The 22,982-nt window shown below is 48.8% G+C and overlaps 7 protein-coding genes across 7 annotated transcripts; 2 read left to right on the top strand and 5 right to left on the bottom strand.

Moving 5' to 3' along the window:
- Positions 1 to 197: 197 nt before the first annotated feature.
- Positions 198 to 1,493, bottom strand: Pdw03_1554 (Eukaryotic translation initiation factor 3 subunit EifCh, putative; the record flags this gene model as incomplete). The annotated part of the gene is made up of 4 exons (XM_014683184.2): positions 198 to 777; positions 854 to 1,323; positions 1,393 to 1,432; positions 1,486 to 1,493. The coding sequence occupies 4 exons, from the start codon at positions 1,491 to 1,493 to the stop codon at positions 198 to 200; spliced, it is 1,098 nt and encodes a 365-aa protein (XP_014538670.2).
- A 440-nt stretch (positions 1,494 to 1,933) lies between these two features.
- Positions 1,934 to 2,922, top strand: Pdw03_1553 (Kynurenine formamidase; the record flags this gene model as incomplete). Its single annotated transcript, XM_066099937.1, has 2 exons — positions 1,934 to 2,040; positions 2,097 to 2,922. 2 exons carry the CDS (start codon positions 1,934 to 1,936, stop codon positions 2,920 to 2,922), a joined length of 933 nt encoding a protein of 310 aa, XP_065957664.1.
- A 406-nt stretch (positions 2,923 to 3,328) lies between these two features.
- On the bottom strand, positions 3,329 to 5,027 carry Pdw03_1552 (Casein kinase 2 beta' regulatory subunit Ckb2, putative; the record flags this gene model as incomplete). The annotated part of the gene is made up of 3 exons (XM_014683186.2): positions 3,329 to 3,835; positions 3,902 to 4,147; positions 4,971 to 5,027. 3 exons carry the CDS (start codon positions 5,025 to 5,027, stop codon positions 3,329 to 3,331), a joined length of 810 nt encoding a protein of 269 aa, XP_014538672.2.
- Positions 5,028 to 6,561: 1,534 nt separating this feature from the next.
- On the bottom strand, positions 6,562 to 7,512 carry Pdw03_1551 (Serine/threonine-protein kinase HT1, putative; the record flags this gene model as incomplete). The annotated part of the gene is made up of 1 exon (XM_014683187.1): positions 6,562 to 7,512. One exon carries the CDS (start codon positions 7,510 to 7,512, stop codon positions 6,562 to 6,564), a length of 951 nt encoding a protein of 316 aa, XP_014538673.1.
- A 3,115-nt stretch (positions 7,513 to 10,627) lies between these two features.
- Pdw03_1550 (Protein kinase-like domain) lies at positions 10,628 to 13,066 on the top strand (the record flags this gene model as incomplete). Its single annotated transcript, XM_066099936.1, has 3 exons — positions 10,628 to 11,596; positions 11,653 to 11,677; positions 11,733 to 13,066. The coding sequence occupies 3 exons, from the start codon at positions 10,628 to 10,630 to the stop codon at positions 13,064 to 13,066; spliced, it is 2,328 nt and encodes a 775-aa protein (XP_065957663.1).
- A 4,378-nt stretch (positions 13,067 to 17,444) lies between these two features.
- On the bottom strand, positions 17,445 to 19,465 carry Pdw03_1549 (ATP-dependent DNA helicase pif1; the record flags this gene model as incomplete). The annotated part of the gene is made up of 7 exons (XM_066099935.1): positions 17,445 to 17,450; positions 17,650 to 17,713; positions 17,764 to 18,565; positions 18,621 to 18,801; positions 18,939 to 18,965; positions 19,070 to 19,278; positions 19,405 to 19,465. The coding sequence occupies 7 exons, from the start codon at positions 19,463 to 19,465 to the stop codon at positions 17,445 to 17,447; spliced, it is 1,350 nt and encodes a 449-aa protein (XP_065957662.1).
- Positions 19,466 to 20,593: 1,128 nt separating this feature from the next.
- Positions 20,594 to 22,236, bottom strand: Pdw03_1548 (1, 4-beta cellobiohydrolase; the record flags this gene model as incomplete). Its single annotated transcript, XM_014679487.2, has 6 exons — positions 20,594 to 20,638; positions 20,693 to 20,934; positions 21,023 to 21,280; positions 21,454 to 21,591; positions 21,666 to 21,919; positions 21,998 to 22,236. The coding sequence occupies 6 exons, from the start codon at positions 22,234 to 22,236 to the stop codon at positions 20,594 to 20,596; spliced, it is 1,176 nt and encodes a 391-aa protein (XP_014534973.2).
- Between the last annotated feature and the right edge of the window lie 746 nt (positions 22,237 to 22,982).

Here is a 22,982-nt window from a genome sequence, read left to right as displayed (position 1 = left end):
AGATTCCCTTCTATGATCGAATTCAAGTCGATACAACGCAGGAGTCTAATGCCCAGAGACTCAGCTCCGCTCATAGAAGAAACAAGAAACAGGAAGTCATATTAACATCCAAAATAGAGAACATTTTCCCTCCCTACGCCGTAAAAAGGTCATGCAATACCAAAAGCGTCGTGTCTCCCCTTCGAAATCATCAACGTTTAGTTCGAGGTCTCGTTGGGCAGCAGGTTGCCCTTGATAGCAAACATCTTGCCCGTGCTGGACGAGACGAAGCTGTCGACCTGGCGCGCGTACTGGTCCACTTGGCGGGTGTTGAGCATGCTCTCCAGACGGCTGGGTTCGGCGGGGAGCTTGAACAGACGCTGCCACTCGTCCTCGGGGAGGAGGGGCTGGTTGAGAGTGGCACGGCTGGCGTTCTCTTGTGCGCGCTTCGCCTTCCAGGCATTGATCTTCTGCTGCTCGCGGCCGAGCACACGCTGGTAGTATTGGTAGTTGTTGACCTCAGTGTTGTGAGTCTCGATGCTATCCAGAAGGAGATCGCAGTTCTTCTCCAGGAAGGGATCGATGCTGAGGGACAGGTTGTCGAGGTTGGGGGTGAGGGTGGAGTTTTTGCTGAAGGGACTGGACTCGAGTGCAGCCAGGGAGGAGGGGATCTCAGTAGATGCTGAGGAAGTCGGGCACTGCAGCTGGTGGATGAAAGAAGTGATCAGGTGAGAGTTGTGGAGCTTGACGGGCAGTTCCTCGAAGATTTCGGGGTGGCGCAAGTTGGACTTTTGGAGGCTGTGACTGATGTCAGTATTGATGTCGCTCATGCATTTTTTTTAAGTTTCTTCATTGCTCGGGCCATTGTACGTACTCCTCGGAAGTGAACTTGTTCTCCTTGAACGCAGTCATGAACTTAGAGGACAGGCGGAAGGCACGGAGGCTGAGGCTGCCCTGGGCACTGCGGCTGACATCATGAACGAGGGCGACCGTACGCTCATTCAACTGGCTCTGGTAGTAAAACTGGTTCTCGATCACGTTCATGTTGACAAAGTTGCCCATGTTGGCGCTGGTGTACCATCCGACACTGTTGGCATCAGTATTGACCTCGCGCAACATGCGGACCATCTCTGCAGAGTAGGCGGCATTTGCCTTGGCACGAGGAGCGGCAGCAGCCGGGTTGGGAGCGGCGTTTTCAAAGTGCGACTCGGCGGGGACTTCGACGACGGGGAATGGGAATGTGTTGGTAATCTCAAGGGTGCCATCGACATCCATACCAACGATAGCGCCGGTCGCAGTGGAAGGGAAGGCCTGGGAGCAGTGCTTGATGATTTTCATCACCACCTGGAACGTCCGACGTCAGTATTTCTGGCTGGCGAGGACTGGGGCAGATTTTCGTCGGGGAGATCATACCAAGGCCTCGACCTGAACGGCCGCGAGGGGAGCTGAAATTCTGCAAGCCGGTCAGTATTATATTCTCACCGACCAAAAACGGCCATCACTTACTCGGCCATTGTGAAGATTGCAACAGTTGGGCGGTTGTTAAGGTCGAGACGGTGGACTTGGAGGGTTTGTGTGAAAGGGACCATTGATTCCTGATCGGGTTTAGCGTGTGATGAATACACAGCGAAATTGATTACAGTCCTCCACTGCGTGGAAGGAGGGGCAATACTGTCATATTACGCCCTAATGGACTCGTCGGGGAATTCTCCTTCGACCAGAGATGCCTCGTGCTATGGTTTAGTGCACAAACTATACCGGAGACAAGAAGAAAAACGATCAAAATGACCAGAAGACATCAGGACACTAGAAGAGGTAAAGCCAAAGTGTATCTATAAGATGTCAGATTGCAAAATGCCATCTAACAGCCTCTGCACGACGCTTCTCCTAACCTGCCCGTAATCTATTGAATTGTCCCACTTCCCCATATATCAATACTACTCCGCAAGGTACCATGTCGGATCACTCAAGTGCGCAGACTTTATCCTATGGCTCAGTTCATAATCTGCAAAGCATCGCCGTTACAACTTTAGCTCCGTGCAACGATGGCTACTGGGTGATGTACACAAGGCCCCGGCATTCCCTATCTCCTAAAGCAATCACTAACGTCGGCTTAGTTACATCCATGGTGGTGCTTGGCGTGATCCAGCAGTTACCTCGACATCCTTCAATGCCACTGAATCCTTGCTTCGCGAGAAAAACCTACCTATTGCCGGATTTGCGTCGATCTCATACCGTCTCAGCGCGCACCCAAATTACCCACAAGACCCATTAAACACCGACCCGAAGGACTTCCAAGATGCGAAACACCCTGATCACATCACTGACGTAGAGGCAGCACTCGTGCTCCTCCAGAATACATACGGGTTCGGCTCGCGATACATCCTGGTTGGCCATAGCTGCGGCGCAACGCTCGCCTTCCAAGCTGTGATGGGCGCAGTCTCAGGTCATCGTGAACAGGCGCTCGCCAGTCCCCAGTCACTTACATTGACAGCGCAACCCACTGCCATTGTCGGTGTCGCGGGTATTTACGATCTGCGACAGCTGCGGGATACGTATGCTGACGTATCGGCTTACCAAGAGTTTACCGAGGGTGCTTTTGGAGCGAATGAGACGCTTTGGGATGAAGTATCGCCGGCTCAGGTTATTGGCTCTCGTGGAGTGGAAGGCGGGTGGAAGTCTGGAAGATTGGCTATCCTAGCGCATTCTCAGGACGATGGATTGGTGGATGCGTCCCAGGTAGAGGTAATGAAGGAGGCTTTGAAGAACTGGGAAAAGAAAGGGGCACATGTATCCATGCAAGAGAGTTCGAACTGTGATAGACGGCTCCGCTTCTTGCCGATCAACGGTGTTCATAACGAGGCATGGGAGAAGGGTGAGCAAATGGCTCGCGCGGTGACGTTTGCATTCGAACAATTGCAAGAAATGGGGCTCGCCGCATAGTCCTGGTGTCGAGAAGAACAGTTGTTGAGCATCCAAAGCGACTGACTGCCAATCTAGTACCCGGAATAATATACGCGTTCGTTTTTTGTAGTGAATTTTATAAGTTTTAGGATCCCGGCCTTACAGACCTAGCAACCCTCTCCATTACAAGAAAATCGATGAAAGTTATGTGGTTTCAATTGAGTCCTGATTTCCCTAGAAATGGCCTAGGAATGGACTAGACTGGTAATTTAGGTACAAGCGAAGTCGGAGAAAGGAAAAAAAAAAACGCAAAGAGACCATGCGACCCTGTCAACGCCGTTGTTCCTGAAAACATCTTAAGAAAAGCACAAGCATACCGCAGATCCCTCGTTGCGCCGAAACTTTGCCCATGAAAGACTGGTAATGAAATCCATGTCTGTCAAGATTACTTGGCAGTGGTCATGCGAGCGGAAGTTGTGTCGGCGAGGAGCTTATTATTTTTGGCTGGCCCCGGGTGAGTTTCGGCATAATCCTCGTCATACTCAAACGCGTCGTCATCACTTTCACTGTCCTCGATGAATCGGTGGTTGATGTCGACCTCGGCGAGACGCCACTTCAGATCCTCACGTTGGTTGTCCTGGTAACGAGCAAGTGCAGCTGCGGCGTGCACTTTGAAACCGAAGATTCGGGGTTCATAGCGACGACAGCTCTTCTCGGGGTTGAGAGCGGGATACACCTGGAAAAGGATAGAATGGAATGAGGTACCGAAGTAAGCACCATCGATAGACGAGTGACGGGACGATTTGGGATTGTAGATGTCCTCGCACTTGGGACAGTACAGCTTGACGGTGCTGATGTTCGGAAGATCAGACTCGCCCACGGGAAGCAACGCATGCCCATCGCACATCACACGCGGGCACTTTCCGAAGTCGCTCTTCTTGTATTTTTCGAGCTGCAGGGAGTTTAGTACTTTTGTTTTCGTGAAAAACTTGCACACAAGGTTAGCGTTTCAACGTACCATCTTGGCAAGACCACGAGTGGTAACGATGTACCGGGCATGAACCAAGCCATAGAGGTGACGGGCAGACTTTTCGATTTGCTCACGCAGATCGTCGTCCGCATCAAGATCGAAAACGTCGGTCACAAGATCAAGGGCGTATTGGTAGTACGAAACCTCGGTGTTCAAACCGGTAAGGTTAAACCGGTCAGTCAGGTAGTCTTCGTCGATTTCGCAGAAGTATTCGTTGCCGCGGGATGAAACAAACTGCAAACACATGATTGCGATTAGCACGATCATGATCAAAAGTACATGACTGTTTCGACCAGAACTGGCAAAGTGGGCAGAATCAGAATAACGCGAGGACGTCCAAGACTCCCTACGTCCAGGGCCAGAACGTGGAGGTTGGGAAGAATGACCATGGGGTTGCCGTCCGCGTTCCCCGGCGCTGGAATCTGGATCAGGAGGCCCATTGCGGTCATTGGACCAACTTGGGTCAATTCTGGAGGGATCCAGCTCTAGCTGGACGTAAGTGGAGAGCAACCGGAGGAAGTAGTAGATGCAAGTAACCCCGAGGAGGATGGATACGAAGCAACTGGGCATATCACCATCATGCCCGTACTGAGCGGCGCTATAAAAGAATGCAACCGCCCCCGCGAACGAGAAGACCAGCGAGGCGTAGATAAGCCTGCGAAACACCAGAAGGTCCAACCTAGGATCCACCTCAGGGTCCATGATGGGATAGAGAATTAAGTAAAGCGAAAGTAAGAGCCAGAAATGGTGAATGTGAGAGAATGGAGAAGAGGTTTGAAATAAGTAGAGCATGCGGGCCAGGTATTTATGTTGTGAAAGGCACCGCAAGTCTGCCTTGTGTCTCGTGTCTCGTGTCGGAATCCGGATCGCCGGGACAGCAATCGCATCGTCAGGCGCCGAGACCAATCGTTGCGGCAATAGACTTGAGTCCGGAGCTCGAGATAAATTCGGGTCGGGTGCGCGATAGCCCCTCTATTCCCCAAACCCAATATGGCCCTGTCTCCATGACGCCTGGCTTGAGAGGGAAACCAAATCATGAAAAAAGAAATCCACTCACCCAGTCTCGCCAATAGCTGGTGTAGTCACTATCGGTTTCACTATTAAAGTCCTCCATTATGGGGTAATGCGCACTCTTGCTCTTAGTCTCCCAAGGGTGTTGGTATCAAAGCCAGGTGGGTGATCAAGCCCAGGGCGCTGAAGGACCCTAACCGCACAGCTGGAGAGTGTAGCTGGTTTTTGTACTCAACAATAAGCTTAAGAACAAGAAGAAGCTTTCTTAACGGATTGGCGTAGAATATGAAGATGAAGTTGGAAGTGGGTAGTGGGCAACACATCCCGCAATCCTACTAGGCGGTCAGCAAACTGCGCGATATTCAGACCGCCCTTCGGCAATTTCATTTATCCGTGCACGGGTAAGCGTGGTCTGTGCGGCTCAGAATGCGGAGTCAATCAGATGCAATACCATGCATATATGCCTTCACCTTGCGGAGTAGTTAGGTTAGTATACATCCCGATCTGCCAATTTCACACCAATTCTTACACAAGTGAAAACCAAGTCTAACTCTCCGCAAGCCCTCTTCATTGTCATCACTGATTGGATGGTTGTCAAGCATAAGGAGACTAGGCTTCCACAAAGCTCACTTTTTTAGTCCTTATACAGTACTAGAGCGAAAGTAAAGAGGGATCTTAATTAGGTGTATACCCTAGATTTATTACCTATCCGAGTGCGATTCGCTAATTTGAGATTAAAGAAACCCTTTTAAGGTACCGAAAATACGTAGAAAGCCACTATATAGCTTACCTAAACCTATCAATGCGGCCTGTAACTAACTACTAAGCGCTCCCTAGTCCGCTTAGCGTAAGTGTTATACTAAGGTAGGTTTAGTATCTCTAGACTGAAGAAAATCAATCCATCGATTTGAACTCGATTAGTCCCAGACATATTGCGGGGAAGGGGAGCGGCATAGAGTGAAGGCAGCGGTGGATAAGGCACTACTGGTTTGAGTCACATAATCTAGTTTTCTGAAACCAGACATCTTTGCATCAAGGTCAGTCGAATGGCCTACCCTCCCGTCTCTTGTCTTTGCTCAACGGCCGATCAAAAGATCCAGAAGCACATTCACTCTTTGTCACAGTACCCTGTTACCTCATTAACAAATTCCTTGCAATTTCCACACCCTGCCATTATGTCGAAGATATGTATACAGGGGCTAATATTTAAATCAAAAGCATCAAGGTAAACGAGACCTGTGATGCCTAAGTTACTGAATTGATCACTTTGAAACACAGTCACTTTTGTCCCTACCTACTTTTCTAGTGGCACATAGCTAGATCAGTGTTATAACACAAAATCAAGTATGCTAGCAAGGGACCAGTGCCATTAACAGAAATGGTCTCTCTACATACCGGTGTTGATGCTTAAAAGAAATTTGGAGAACGGGAAATGCAAGAGGGTCCACAAGTGGAGGGCCACAAGTAGATGGCCCTCGCCTTGTGGCCCAACATCTAAAACCGGAGAGTGGTATCTAGAACCAAAAATATGTTGTAGTAATCAGATGGATCTAGAAATTACGTCCATTGAGCACTGAGAGAGGTGGAGCTACCGTAGGGATCAGAACAACATCTCACACATCAAATACTTCGATCGCCTAAAAATAAATTTGGGATAGAGCCCAGCTCACGGCTTTTTTTCTGTTATTATACAGGGCGAGCGTGCTCAAGGAACCGAGGATGATGGCCAGCGTCACTATTGGCCACTCATCGACTACCTTTTGAATGAAACAATATCCTTCCGTTGACGTGGGTTTTTCGTTTAGAGGCTCTGGGGCTGGCGAATGTAAGGCAGTTGAATCCAGTGCTCGTAACAGGCTATGAGCGTTTCGAAATCCTCCGTCGACCCAGCAGTCTTCAATAATTGAGCCAAGCCAGACATTTTTAGTGCTGGGAAGGAACTCTCTTCGCGGCCAGGTGGCTCGACCATCAGTTGGAAGGTTGTCTTTGAAGAGATCGATTTCGCATCTCTTGCCAGTCACAACTTCGTAGATAACTGCACCAAGAAAGCCGATGTCTATTCGAGTCGTGTATCCATTATCATCGAAAGTATCCATGTCGACATCTAACGGTAGAAGAGATGCTTCGGAAAAATCGCAGAATTTGACTGTCAAATCTGAATCGAGAAGGAAGTTTCGACTGGCAATGTCTGCCACAAGCACACGTTGATCGTGGATATACTCGAGCGTGCGAGCCATTTCACGAAACCAAGAGAGTTGGAGCTGTTGAGGGGGCTGGTTGGTTTCCAAGTAGGTGCGAAGGTCTCCATTAGCCATGTAAGCAAGTTGGGTAGCTTCTTTTGAGAAACCAACGCAATTGACGATACCACCACATTGGGGATTTGATGATTGAAAACGACGATAGACATCTTGTTCACGTTGGATGACTTCAATGTTCATCTCAACCTCTACATCCGAGCTCCAACAATATCTCAGAGGCGTCTTGACAGCCAGGCCGGCACGTAACACTACAACCGCTGAAGATCCAGATCCAAGGACTTGCTCCAGAGGAATAGATTCACCGGAGAGATCTAAAAAGGGAGAGGCCATATTTTGGTGTCGAGAATGGAAGGAACTAGCTTTGGAATGGATTTACTACAGAATGAAACAAGGGGTGATCCCTTTTAAGGTACATTCCCATAGTTTTACACGTGACCAGATTATATCTTCCAGCTCTCGCGTTATCCTTTCTAAAAAGCTGCCCTTGAGGTTCAAGCTCAATGTGCTTGAAATTAATACGATCATCGGTGTTTGGGACAGTTTTGCTTGCGTCCAGTTGACCTGCCCTTGATGGTGCAATCCACACAAATTGCATGTTGTGATTAGTGAGCTTGGTCCGCACGGATTGGAAAAGGAGCGGATTTTGTCATTTAGAGTAGTCAGAGAGCATTTTATGCCAACCCATTGATCATCCCATTCATCCCATACAGTATTGTACCATAGATTTCTGTCACGAAGGCTTAGCTACCTCTCCTCATAAGGCGGGCAAGCCTTGGGATCTTACACACTCACTTTCTCACGTAGACTTCGGCTCAACCCACTCTAACCCGGACCCAACCTAACCCAACCCATTGGGTAACCCATTGGGGCCCCAATATGGTGTAAACCAGACAAACAGACTTCTAGTGTGTAACTGCATAATTAATGCATTTTTTGCTTGTAATATTGAGTATTTTTGTCAGGGTGCGGGCTGGCAGGACGGTATGATAGGAGATGACTGGCAGGGACAGGTCGTAACAGATCAGATTCACATTGACAGGCAGGTACAGGCAGGGGCAGGCTAATATACAAGACGTAGCTCGAAGAGCTACAACAGGATCTAGAACTGAAGTTCAAGATAAACAGGTCGGAGATCACGTGCCGTGATCTTCCTTTTACTAAGCATTACGGTTCACACCGTGACAGTACCCCCTCCCTTAGAGCCGAGCTCCGTCGAGGCGAGGCTTGTGCGGGTATCTTCGGTGGAAGTTCCGTATGATTTCGCGGGCGTGGTCCAGGTATTCAACAGGCTCTTCAGTGGGTTCGTCGTAACCAATTCATTTGACGGTGTACTTCAGACGCGGGCCTCCTCGGCCTCGTCGTTCCCAGCGGGAATCTAAGATGTCTTCAACTTCCCATTCTTCCAGTCCTTTGACTTCGACAGGCGGTGCGGGTTCAGTAACTTGTCCATTTACCGGGTTCGTGGCGGCAGGCTGTAGCAGGCTGACGTTAAACACAGGGTGGATCTTCATACTAGCAGGCAGTTCGAGCTTGTAAGCGTGTGCGCTTATAGCTTCTAGGACCTTAAAGGGGCCTAGGTTCTTCCAGTCCAGTTTCTTCTGCGGGCGGAGGGTTCGGATATTCCTGGCGTTCAGCCAGACCAGTTGTCCAGGACGGTATCGGCGGGCAGGGGCGCGGTGACGGTTCGTTTGTTCTTCGTATCGGGCTTGTGCGGACAGTATCTCGGCGCGGACGTACTCAGTCAGTTCTTGCATTCGTGTAGCGAACTTTTCCGCGTCTCGGGTCGCAGGGTGACTGGCAGGCTGGGATGGTTCGAACCCGATGCGGGGGTGGAACCCATAGTTCGCGTAGAACGGAGAAACTCGGGTGCTCTCGGAGTAATGAGAGTTTGCAGTGAATTCGGCCAGCGGGAGCCATTCAGACCAGTCATCCTGTAAGTAGGACACATACGCTCGGAGGTATTGTTCCAGTACGGCGTTCGCGCGTTCAGTCTGGCCATCAGTTTCCGGGTGATAAGCGGTTGACAGCAGGTTGGTGATTCGCAGGCGCTTTGTCAGGTGTTTCCAGAATTGGGCCACGAACTGGGGTCCTCGGTCAGATACAACGGTATTCGGCAGGCCGTGCAGTTTCCAGACATGACGGGTGTACAGGCGGGCGACTTCTTCAGCGTTGCAGGTTCCCTTGCAGTGTATGAAGTGCTTCATCTTGGTCAGACGGTCTACCACGACTAGGATGGCGTCGTAACCGTAGCTCAGGGGCAGGTGCGTGATGAAGTCCATGCTGATATCTTGCCAGGCTCTCTCAGGTACGGGCAGTTGTCTCAGGATCCCTTGACGGACTTCTCGGGCGGGGGTGATACGGCGGCAGGTATGGCAGTTCTTGGTCCAGTCGCTCACGTACTGGTATACTCTAGGCCAGTAGTATTCTCGGGACAGCAGTTCATAGGTCTTCGACCGGCCAGGGTGTCCCACGGTGGGCTTGTCATGACACAGGCGCAGTATTTCAGCTTTTAGTTCATCGTTGTCAGGGACGTACAAGCGGTTCCGGTAGTAGAGGTAGTTGCCTCTTCGTTCGCAGTCGGCAAGTGTAATCTCAGGGTGACGGCTAGCGTTCTTGTCTAACGCTTCCAGGATAGATTGTACTACTTTATCTTGGTTGTAGGCTTCCAGCAGTAAATCCTTGATCGTAGATGGTGGTTCGGGCAGGTTGTTCTCGATGAATCGGACTCTTGTTTCAGGGGCAGCGGTGATGGGCGGATCGGCAATGTCGGGCGGAACGGTGATAATAGGCGGTTCTTCTGGCAGGTCTGGCAGTTCAGGTGGAGTGGTTGTAGTGACTCCGTTTCTCTGTCGTGTTGTGACGTTTATCTGTAGGTTTTCTTTCTTCAGAACAGTCTGGCTCTGATGCGCTAAGCGCTCATCCCCCTCTTTAGGGATATCCTCTGACCTCCTGGTCAGGGCGTCGGGCTTTGCACCTTGTTTTCCGGGACGGTACGTGATCTTGAAGTTAAACCGGGACAGGAATTCAGACCATCGGGCTTGGCGGCGGTTCAGGAGTTTCGTTGTCGTGAAATATTCCAGATTGCGGTGGTCAGTTATGACCCTTTACATCTGCTCCTGGCCTCAGCACCAGCCGGCCAAAAAGGCACAACATTTGTCAGCGACCAAAACCCCACTATACTCGAACTCTGACAATTTCCCCGGGCCGTGGTTGCGACACGGACATAATACAAAACATCGGTTCTAGATTGCATGCCATAGGCCTAGAACTATTGTCCCTTCTCCCACCTCAGATTTCAGCCTGTCTTGAGCTTCCGACAACCAATCATAGCAGCAACGGATCCCGGATAATATCTTTGCCGAAATACGGATCAACTGATAAGCCAGCTAGCGCCGGTCGCACCTGGATAGGTATTCCTAATCCCTCTCTTCCTTTCGACGACCCAATGGCCAATAACAGCCCCACCGATTATAAGAAACTCTTTTTGCAGGCTGAAGAGAGACGGAAGCAGGAAGAAGAGAGACGGAAGCAGGCTGAAGAGCGAGAGAAGCAGGCTGAAGAGAGACGGAAGCAGGAAGAAGAGGGACGGAAGCAGGAAGAAGAGGGACGGAAGCAGGCTGAAGAGCGAGAGAAGCAGGCTGAAGAGAGACGGAAGCAGGAAGAAGAGGGACGGAAGCAGGCTGAAGAGCGAGAGAAGCAGGCTGAAGAGAGACGGAAGCAGGAAGAAGAGGGACGGAAGCAGGCTGAAGAGCGAGAGAAGCAGGCTGAAGAGAGACGGAAGCAGGAAGAAGAGGGACGGAAGCAGGAAGAAGAGAGACGGAAGCAGGAAGAAGAGGGACGGAAGCAGGCTGAAGAGCGTAATCGACAAACGACATTTGCAGAACTCCTACACCTCTGCCATAGCTTACTTTCCCGACCATTGAGATTCGAAACACCATCTCGCTCGACTACAGGGACCATACCTCTTCCCATCGGAAAATACTGTCCGACACGACTAGCACTATGGACCGATTGTTCATCTCGACAGCAAAAGATATATAGCTCTGTGTGTAACTACCTCCAGCCAACCGAGGAAGCCCCAGCACGATTGTTTACCCCCTTGATTGCGCTTGAGGATTGTGCTAGACGATTCGGTCTCCGCCCAATTAGTAGTGAGCAAGGTCTCGAGAACTACGAGCGAATCGCCGTGGAAGATCACGTCCGTGATATCATTGCAGAGCTATGCAAAATCGACGCTGCCCGAGACGAGTTCGGACTTGGAGACGGAATTTGGTTCGACAATCACACCAAATTTATCAATCCAAAAGGCGGTAGCGAAGCAAATGCAAACCAACCATCAAGAATACGCAACCCCCGACCTGATCAGTTTTGTATCAACCGAGTCAACGGCAACACTAACACTCTCCTCACTACGGTCGAATACAAGCCGCCCCACAAGCTTTCTGTCGAAGCCCTTCGCGTGGGGCTCAGGGAAATGGATCTATGGAAATGCATGGTTAGAGCTAATAAAACCCCTACGGATCCCACAGAAAAATTGAAATACGATGCAGAGCGGCTCGTCTGCTCCGCTATTGTCCAGGAATACCATGTGATGATCCAGGAGGGACTCGAGTACTCTTATGTAACGAATGGGGTCGCTCGTATCCTTCTCCGCGTTCCATACGACGATCCTAGCACAGTGTACTACTTTTTCTGTGATCCTAACAGCGAACAGAGTCTCCAAGAGCCGAAGACCTCCATCGCTAGGGTTCTGTGTCTGTGTTTGATGGCGTTCCATTCCCCTGTTCGTGGCCAGGAATGGAGAAATACTGTACAGTCGCGGCTCCATTTGTGGACAACGAGCTTCGACCACGCTCTTTCTCAGACTCCCAAGGAAGTCTTGCAGCAAATCTCTCCGCAATCCGACAGTACCGACCCAGAGTATGTGAGTCCAGAATCGAGTTCGGACTACCAACCATCGTCGCCTCTACAGGAATCTCCGACAGCGGGTCGCCGTGTGCGCACGAGGTCTCAAGCCAGCTGTGCGCCCTCGGATGTGCGCCACCGGACGCAGTCGCCAGACTCGTCAGGCTCCGACTCGAATCAAGCGACGGGACGCAAACGAGGCTTCAGCCAGATCAGATCTTCCCCTTCTGCGCAACGAGCAGCTCGTCAAATCGAGGCCGCGAAAGACAAAGGCGGCCATTCCAAACGCCATGATGCGCAATTTTGCACCCAACGATGCTTACTCGGGTTGCAGACTGGAGGTATCCTAGACGACAGTTGCCCAAACATGAAGCTCCATCGTCGGGGCCAAGATGTCATGAAACATTCCATCACCGCGGAGGATTTAGTGGGGTTGCTCAAAGCACAACTGGATGAAAACATTGATCGATGTACGCCCCTTGGAAATTGCGGGGCATACGGCGCGCCATTTAAACTCATTTGTGATAAATATGGCTATGTTGTCGTTGGGAAAGGGACCACGTCGGGTCTTTGGAAAGAAGTCTCCCGCGAGGCGCAGGTATATCAAGTCCTGCGGAAGGCTCAAGCATCCGCTGTGCCTGTTTTCCTCGGTACAATCGACTTGAAAAAAATTTATTTTCTTCATGGGGCTGGAGAGATTCGTCACATGCTCGTTATGGGCTGGGGGGGCGAAAGCACAGCAACGATGGAGCTGACGCCGGGGCTTCTCAAAAATATTAACAAATCGAATAAGGAAATCGAAGCTTTAGGAATCTTCCACGAAGATCTTCGGCCCGACAATATCCTTTGGAATGAAGAGCTCAGGCGGGCATTGATTATCGACTTTCATCGCTCTACATTGAAATGTCGGCCAGCTCCAAAGCGATCACGAGCAAAGACACGATTTTGGCGAACAGAGTCAGGCGATGTAAAGCGTTGACGTGTTCTCTGAGAGTATCGGTTACATACAGTCAGTTTTTTTTTATGAGAGATTGCATATTGCATGATAATGAAGCGTTTCTACCACTAGCACTGCGCACTTTCAAAGCCTTCGCCAGAACAGACTCGTCTTTCACAATGCCATCTCCCTGATCCACGTCAGCATCGGTCGCCAGATTTCCGAAGAGATGAAGTCCTTTGGCTATCACCCAAAAGCTCTCGGTCGGCAAGTCTAGGATAGTGGCGTGTAACTTAGTGGCGTGTAGGTCATTATTAGTCTCTATAAGCCTTGGTGAATAAGTATAGCTTCTTGGAAGTAACGACTATCAGATCATGATTGTTGGTGGTCAGTTCTATTTCGGAAAGGAACGAAAGGCAGTCGCTTGTTCGATAAGAGATTTGCTTTCCGCGGCTGGAGATAGCGATGTAGAGCAATAATAAATAGTTCAGTAGATGGGGTGTAGTCACGGCTTTATAGATTTCCCCGTCATGGATAATTAACAAGGTTTTGGGCCGCGCATAGCGCGGCCTCCCTCCCTTGCTAAACCCTTGTACATAGAAAATTAAGCTAACATGTCCAGACAAGGTTTTGGGCCGCGCATAGCGCGGCCTCCCTCCCTTGCTAAGCCCTTGTACATGGAAAATTAAGCTAACAACATATATTAGAGAAAGAACAACCACAATTCTGCCATTTTTAGTAAGTTATCTCCTTTCTCATGGTCTATCCATTATAGTCTTCTCTTTTGGAGCTTGGAGACCTAATTCTATAGGGACTTTATAGCCCTTGTACATGCAATGTCAGGTATATCCTCCGTCTTCTTAAGAAGGTAATTGTGTAACCCAGTCAATTTGTATATAGCACAGATACATGTCAATGAAGAAAAGGTAGGCATAGGTCAAATGTCGGTATTTTTTTAAAAGTATAGAGGGTAATGTAAGCATATTGTTCTGCAGTTGGCTACATTACATGCTACTCGGCGTTAAGTCATTGGGAATAGGGATCCCGACGCCTTAACGATGAGCAAAGACCTACAGCTACATACCATGATAAGGACCAACGTAAGTCTACATCCACGCAATGAATACCCTATACATATCCCAACCTCGCTAACGGCGCTTACGCCTCTTAGACGTGTCGTCGGTCTCGGTTTCAACTGCAATCTAACGGTCAGCATGACCATCATTATCTGCAGTGGCCGTGGATTTCCTTGACTTCCGGGACTTCTTCTTCTTCCTCTCCGGTTCTGGGACTGGAGAAGGAGAACGCCGCCGTTTCGGGGACTCCGGAGGTGGAGACCCGTCTATTGACGTAGGATCATAATCATTATAAACGGAAGATTCACCTGGAGAAGAAGGTATAGAAGCCGCTCGGATTTGTGGTGAAGGTGTATCCTGGCGAGGGGAAGGGCTAGTAGTGGGGGATTCATTACGTGATATGGTAGTCCTAGGGGTTGAGGGCTTATCTGGCATTGGAGCCTCGGACATGCCTTCACCGAGCGCACGGCGACGACGTCGGCCTGGTATAGTCGAAACGGAAGGTATAGCGGCCTTCGCTGTGGACAGTGCCCTAGACAGAAAAGAGAGAGATGAAACTACCATACAGAGATATTGCTGGTTCTGGTAGGTACTATATCTAACCCAATCACCTGAGGCCTGGAGCTGCCTCCTAGGAGCTGGTGTGGGGAAATTCTGCCAGCGTTCGGTTTTCGGCAAGGCACAGACAACATTGAAAGAAGTCAACATCTCAGGCTTATTATCCAGGGCACGGGACCTCTCGTTATTGTACACAGTGGTACTAAGAACGAAGATACGGTTACCGCTAGGATCAGTTGTCCCACTGGTAAAAGTACCAATGAAAGATAACGAACCATTGGCCATAGCAGGTGCGTATCTATCGTATTCCGAATCATTAGGGTCACCAGGAATACTACAATAATATAAGTGGAAATTTATAGAGCGGAGAGAGATTGATATATACGGAACGAACTGGTCTGCACGCACAGAGACACACGGGGCGCCGTTATCGGGTGTACGGATAGATGGTATACCCTAAACAATTGCTACCGCATCATCTTCCACCGGTTACAGTAATCGACTGTGAGAGGGAGGCCATCTAAGGGATTAATCATATCCGAAGATGAGGGTATGTCGGCCCTTGAGATGAAGTCAGACAACTCATCCTGATAGCCTTTGGGTCTGCAGGGGAGCTACCAATCATAACAATCCCCGCAAAGAAACAATGTGTATTCTACGTAGTAGCTGAAGAAAGAGGGCCTGAGGTACTCGATATATTGAATGATAAAGTAAATGAGAAAGAAAGATAGGTTGAAGATAGAAAGTAGGGGACAATAGAGGTTTTATAAATATAAATATAAAAGAAGAATTGTTCAGTTTATTCCGGAGACCGGAAAAAAGAAAGTACGGAATTTAAAGATCATCCTTTATCATAAAACACAATGTCGAGTAAGAGATATATGTACTCAATAAATGTAGTATACTATACTCTTCTACCTAAAGTTAAAGCTCGCCGACGGCTTGCTAATGTGCGAGAGAGGGGGACCCTGATATCCTGAGAACCTGGTAGTTGTAAAAAGGGGGCAAAAAACCTCACGGTAAACCACATTGTTCATAACCTTTTCAATATTCTCGGGATGTAAAAGGACCTATACCTGACTTGCGTCCGATGAGCGGGAGAATGCAATATAGAGCTGGCCGTGCGCAAAAGGAGATATACGGAGATCGAGGCCTACCCTAGCAAGCGATTGACCTTGTGATTTATTGATAGTCATAGCAAAGGCTAGCCGTATTGGGAACTGCACACGATTAACTATAAATGCATAGTCATTGTCCTTTGAGGTCAAGGTGATAGGGAAGATCAGGCGCGTTTCCCCAAGGCATGAACCACTCATAATTGATACCTCAAGACATCGAGGACGGATATTGGTCACAATCATACGGGTACCATTTCAAAGGCCGTTACGCGGATCGATATTCCGAAGCAGCATTACCGGAGCGCCCTTCTTTACGCGAATATCACTTAATGGGAAACCATTCGGAGATAGAGTGCGTAGATATTGCGGTGTTAAATCTTCCCGTAGATCAATTTCAGAATTGAGACCGGCACCAAGGTCACATGAGTCTGATAACTTTAAACTCCATTCTTCGGTTGGGAGAAACGGAAGAATAGACTCATTAAAGGCATCAACATCAGTATTCTTTGTTGTTAGAATAGCGCGCTCCGCAAAGAACCGACAGGAACGTGAGAGAGTTATAGGATCGGCCACATTAGCTAACCGATGCAAGTCATCTTCGGGATAAGTTGAGTCCACAAATTTATCTACCTTATAGCCTGTATTTGGGAGGAGACAACCTAGTACCGGAATCAACCCCTCCATCGCTTCATCCGTACAAAGCTGGGAAAGCCATCGGGCGAGGGAGACATTGGCAGGATTTATTGAGCGAAGGCGCATATTTTCAACCAATGAGAGAATTTGGATTAAAGAATCCCAGACATAGGCAAACTGTAGAGTGGATTGAACAATCGAGGCGCGGGTATTACTACCCTGAGGACCAATTGGTAGCGTTTGTTGGAAGTCACCGCCAAAGACTGTCGGAATACCACCAAAGGGTGGCTGGCTTGCCCCAGGGTAGTCAGTTTCGCGAATATCACGAAGCATCCTATCCACCGCATCAAAAACATCCCGATATGTCATAGGGGTTTCGTCCCAGATGATCCAATGTATCGGCCGGAGATCAAGTCCTTTGCCTTATTTAGCGTCAATTCCGCAGTAGCCCGATCAGGGCCCTTGTGTAAATACTTATGCAAGTACTTCACAGCGAACATCCCAGCACAGACCTCAACATTGATATGTGCGCGATATTTACGGAGAAGGAATGGATTAAAAGGAACCACCTATTCGTTACCAATCTGGATATCTTGATCACGATATAATGGCTGCTTCACTGTGTGACTGAACCCTTGACGGCGTTGGTAAATGGGGTATGCGTTATCTGGTGGAATTGTCTCATTGGTAAAAGGCTTCGGAAAGCTTTTTGAGCATACCTTCCGCCCATTCTTTTCGACCATACAGACGGCATTGGGGTGAAGGTCTCCGCAGGGGCCGTGCATCATGTAAGACGTTACCAATTCGAAAAGCATAGGATCTTCATCAGGGTCCGGGAGTTTTGCACAGACAAAGTCATCAATAACACGTGGGTTATGATGGTCGAAATTTGAGATCCAAAAAAGGATATGAGAGTGAGGCAGGCCTCGCTTTTGATACTCGATAACAAACACATATGCCTAGCAATGACTGAATATCTTATGCTTAAGAAAGTCATCTATCAACTGCTTACGCTTCATTTCAAAACCCGGGCAATCAGGTCTGCGCGGTCCCCGTGTCGTTGTGATGGGTCACCATTTGTATATTTGTATAGATTGCGTTGGACCTCCGGCCAATTGGGATTCGCTGTGAATGTAACGAATAGAGACGGTGTTCCATACTGCTGTATGATTGCAATAGAGTTACGGAATGAGTTTGTCCTATCGCGGGGGCCACCTTTATATGAAGAGGGTAAAATGACTGGGCGCCCAAGGTCCTTCGCTGGAATGCCTTGCTCCATAGCATTGCGGCGGTACTGGATAATCCTATATATAGTGGTTAGTATATAGTTTCAGGTAAAGCAAAGTATACTTACTTTGTGTATTGTTCAGCACGGAACTTCTTCTGGTTCCTCGGGGCAGAATAGAACTCCAAACGTCCCTTCTCTACCATAAGGTAAAGGTCAACCAAGAACTGCTGGAAGAGAGCCCCACCTCGATGAACGATATTGAAAGAATTTGACCGGGTATAGAGTAGGAACCTTGCCCACATCTGCGGAGTGATTTTATCACGGACTCTTCTCGCACCAGACTGTGTTGTATTCCGAAGACGTAGCGCACGGTGATGTCCTACACCACCCTCTGGCCAAAAAAGCACATAGTGAAGGGGAAGGTATAAAGGGTGGGATTGGTGAATCAAAGCAAGGTATTGAGGCCGTCCATCTATTCCTAACACTTCGTCGACTTCGTGCACCAAGTCAGAAATCCTAGGGAAGTCTGCATCTATGCGACTATCTGGTCGTTCGTGGAGATATAGACATATATCACGGCCACTTTCGCGACTCCATTCAGCGTCAATGTATCGAAGGCGATTTGATTCAGGAAGGAAAGCACCAATTTCATGGGTAGATACCGGTAGATCATACTGGCGCCCACCCTGTGGATTTGGTATAAGTCGTAGCTGGGCATTCAAACGTAACTGGGGCAAGCGAGACTCCTCTAAGGCTATCCGTGCACGTCGAAAAAGAGGCACAAAGTCGTTATTCGCCTCGACCCAGCGGCTAATCTTTGACATAACACGGCGCCCTGCGGTCTGGAGGTTTGGATTCATGTTCGAGCGAATATCATCCGCGGTATTAGGATCAATCATATACAGTCCAGCGTATGACGGGCTCTCACCTTGGAAGAATATTAGTAGGAATCATTGGTAATCGGGAAAAGATATCAACTATACCACGTAAAGGTCCCGAGAAATGACGATTCGTGCCCTCAATGGAATACGTCAAAACGGCCTCACTTCTACTAAGACGGCTATCACGGGTTGCAGAAACCGAAGTGAAGGTCAATGCTTGGTTCAGCTGCATAATGTGCTTCCGAAAATGAACAGCATCAGTGTCATTTGTACTGAACAGGCGCTTAATATCATCAGAAACAGTGCCCGGTAGCGATAGGGGATCCAATTCATCAAAAATCGCACCCCGCATACAGCATTTTTCAATGCCATCAATTGTAACTTGAACCTCATTCTTGAAAAAAAGGGCATGGCACTTACAACATTCCACGACCAAGTCCCCAATATCTAACGCATCAGGTATCTCTAAACTGGACCGAAAGCCACGTGGGACCCCCGCCCGTCGACGTACACGCTGGTTAACTGCCCTACAGGGACCACAGAACCGGTACCTTTGAAGGGACAGCGGAAGGCGAACGCCACATGAGTTGCAACAACGTAGCGTAGGGGGCGGCACTGGTGTTCCGGGTGTTCCAGTCCGGGGAGAGGGGAATGTCTGACACCCGGGTGTCATAGGCGTCGCCGGTGGTCTTGAACTTGGGGATGGGACAATGGGCCGGAATGGCGAAGAGGGAGCGTGTATTAACATTGGCAGAGGCGTCTCGATAGGGGTAGGTAGAGGGGTATTGGCAGTTGAACGTTGGGATACTTGCCGACGGCGGCAACGGTGGCAGACACGACGGGATTGTTCATACTGTGGGAGGACATTGGAACATGTATCACATACTCGAGGAGTAGAAGAGATAGTGAACAGAGCTGGCAGAGTAGTCTGATCCTGCGTACGACATGGCTGGCACCTGGCATATTTCGAACGGGCAGGAAAGCCAATGCCACAACTGGCACAGTGACGGGTTTCACCGTTTCTGGTGATCCACTTGTCTTCGCCGCGGCGGACGGCAGTAGTACATGGTGGACATCTGGCCGATTGGACCCGACGACGCTCATCTGGTAACCCAGCGAAGGGAGTAGAAGAACCACAGCGGGTACAAAAGATACTTGAGACGGTTGGCATTGTCTATTCCAAGGATTCCAAGGATGGGATAAAGTGAGGTATCAGGGAAGGTATATTGATAGAGGAAGTAAGTGAGTCGTGGGCAGTTATATATAGTAGGCAAGCCCTAGCCCTCGGCTGTATAGGTGGAGCGAAAGGCACTACACTAAATAAATGAGAGGATAAAATCAGTGGATAAGGTATATGTATTATACATTGGAATATTGTAGTGTACAAATGTGTAACATATATGCAGGATATTAATTTTTTTTTTTAGATATATATATTCAGACAATGGGGTCAATATACATATTATATAGCAGTGTAAAGGATATAAAATCCAGTTTGCAAAGAAATGGAGTTAATTATGCATATAAATATAGGTGAAGAAGGGTTTTTAGGTGAAGAAGGGTATACATGAGTAGTAAAGAATAAGTAGTAAAGATTATGTGACTTGGAATCAGTCCAGAAAAATTATACATAGACCACTTTTGATATAATGATATCAAGAATATGCCCACGTGGCCTAGTGGTCAAACACACCTACAATGGTTGGATGTTCGAAACGGCCTTTTGTCATTTAAAATTTTGCAATTTTCCACGGCGCAAAAAGCGGTAAGTGTGCCAGAGAGTAACTCTACATTTTGATTGGTGCTCGGCCAAAAGCGGTAAGTGTGCCAAAGAGTAACTCTGCATTTTGATTGGTGCTTGGCGGAACGGAACATGGTGATTGGTCTGGCAATACTGGACCTTGCAAATAGTAGATAGATAGATAGATAGATTTGGTCAGCTGTATCCGCACAGACTAGAAAAAGAGCGGATTTTATCATTTAAGTTAGTTAGAGAACTCAGAGGATTTTTCATACCCTGTCTACTGGTAGTTCCATGCAGTGTTGAACCCATAGAACTGTCAGATTCCAATAACTCAAAGCGATGGATTGGCGTTCTCCACAAGCTGTGCAAAGTATGCCTACAAAGTCATGAGCATTGCATAAATAATCACCTTGGGCTAGATGACTCTCACCTGGAACCATGCGCCAGCCTCAGGTGCAGGCTGGAGAGCATCGCTATATCTACAGTGGGCATCATAGCGAGTCGCACTGGAATCCGAAGTACCATCACTCTCACCGCCCGGCTTCACCCAGACAAAGGCATCGGCCAAGGCATCACCGGTATCGGTGGTTGGTCGAACACCGAAACCAGTTCCCTTGACATTGCACCAATCGCCCCAGGCATTTTGGGAAGTGGGCTGGACTCCATTGCGCCCTAGAACAAGGTGGTTAGCGTGGCATCTTTGTCTCATGGGAGGGGGGGTTGATATGATGCTATGTTCAAAGACTGGCTGGTCACATACCGGTGTCCGTGATGAAGTGGGCATCCCAGCCAGCACTCTTAAGGAGGGGAGCAAGGGCGTTTATGTATTTCTTTTCATCGCAGTTGGCATTTCCTGACGTGTACGATGGACAGGTAGTGAGAGACCAGCCGTTGTAGTTGGAAACGTTGGTGACAAGTCCGCGCAGAGACGCGGGTTTTTTAGCAGCGTTGTAGACATTTGCGTAAAGTGTAGCTGCTGGGCTCAGATTTGCAGGCCAGCCAAGCCATCCGGCGTGTCCTATTTCACTTTTTAGAATGCCCACATGAGGAATGATTGCATCCCTTGATGACGTTGCAGGGAAATAGCACAATAAAGTATGTAACTAGGAAGTGACTGATGCGGCATCATGTGGAGGATCTTCCATCGCTTCTTTGATTTGTTATATCTAAGGAATGAGGAAATATACTTACCAGCATCTAGATACATAGCAACATTGGCCAGGTTCAGCTGAGTGACAGCATAGTCAGTGCACTCCAAGTAAGCGTTATGTGCGCCTGCACACTTTGGAACAGCCATGTTGGTAACCAAATTGGCCAGACTGTCAGGTTCTAGAAACACTGTTAGAAACGAATATTCCAGGTGTCTACACACAATAGCCACCCGATCATGAATGTCTACCCACCAACGACAAGAATAGTCTGAACATCAGAGTATTCAACCAGCACCTCACGAATGGCGTCAATGTAGGCTTTGTAATTTGCAACACCGCCGTTGGCGATAGAGAACTCTCCATTGCTGGCCAACGCCGCGCAGTCACGATCAGGTAGATCGTACACAACGAATTGGCCCGCGATCGGTGGGCTAGCACCGGCTTTGTTTTGAGCCCTGATGTCGGCCAACAGCTCGCCCATCTTTGGCACCTTGTCTGCAGTATCCCTGTAAGGCCATTTTAGTGTTGTTCTCAAGTTTAATGGGTTACTTGGGGTGCATAGGAGATCTATGCAATACACCCACAGCCAATAAAAGGACGGAACTTCAGCAGCTGCACTTGCGGCGGCTTTAGCAGCACCCGTCATGGATGGCATTGCCGATGCTGAGACTTTAGATGCATAATATGGATTGACATAAAACTGGTGTCCAGAGAAGGGATTTCCCGAAGCCGCAGTGGTGATAGGTGCGGTAGCAGCACTTGAGATTACAGCTGCTGCAGTGGAGGAAGCCAGTAGAGGTATAAATGGAATGAGGCATCGCATATTGGCCGTCTGGAGGCAATGGGTTTGGATGTAGATTGGTTCTCTGCGATGCCGTTTCAATGTTTGGTATTAGTTAGATCTCTTTATATTCCTCAGCGAGATGTGTTTCTGCCCGTTTTTGCGGAGCTTGAAGCCGGAATCCTGAAGACACTGTCAGACCCACATAGAGCTATCCAAGCATGGGATCAGAACTATTTCCGTACAAATGACCATTTCTGGATGCTGCCAAGACGTGTAAATGTACGGCATTGAAAGGCATGCTCTGTTAAATCTTGACAATTGCTATCTTGTCCGGGGTAGATGCAACGCAACAACAATGAAGACGAGGTGATCTGCGGCCTTGAAACCACTCAAGATTGCCTAGATAGTTAAGGGGAGGGAATGTAACGTAATTTGAACATCAGCGCGGCATTAATGCCCCGTCTCCAGATGGGACGATCATCGTCGATCTCCCCAAATTCGGCGCGGGAGGACCATGTTAGGCACGCCCCACGATACGAAGTTAAGCAATTTGTCTCTGTTCAATTACGTTGTATTACTATTGCACCAGCATCCTCAACTGCCACAAATGGAAGCAGAGAAAGGCGTTAAAACTAGTTGATTTGGCCCAGTTGATGGAAGATGAACTTTGAGACCCCGTTGTAGGGGGATTGATCTTGCGCCAGGAACCCGACAAATGAAAACGGAGACCTGTTAACAAAGGCAAATGAAAACTTCAAAGCCAGGGAAACTGCTAGGGAATCGCC

This window comes from Penicillium digitatum, chromosome 5 (genome assembly GCF_016767815.1).
Source record: "Penicillium digitatum chromosome 5, complete sequence".
Lineage (NCBI taxonomy): Eukaryota > Fungi > Ascomycota > Eurotiomycetes > Eurotiales > Aspergillaceae > Penicillium > Penicillium digitatum.
This window is presented reverse-complemented; position numbering and strand designations above follow the sequence as displayed.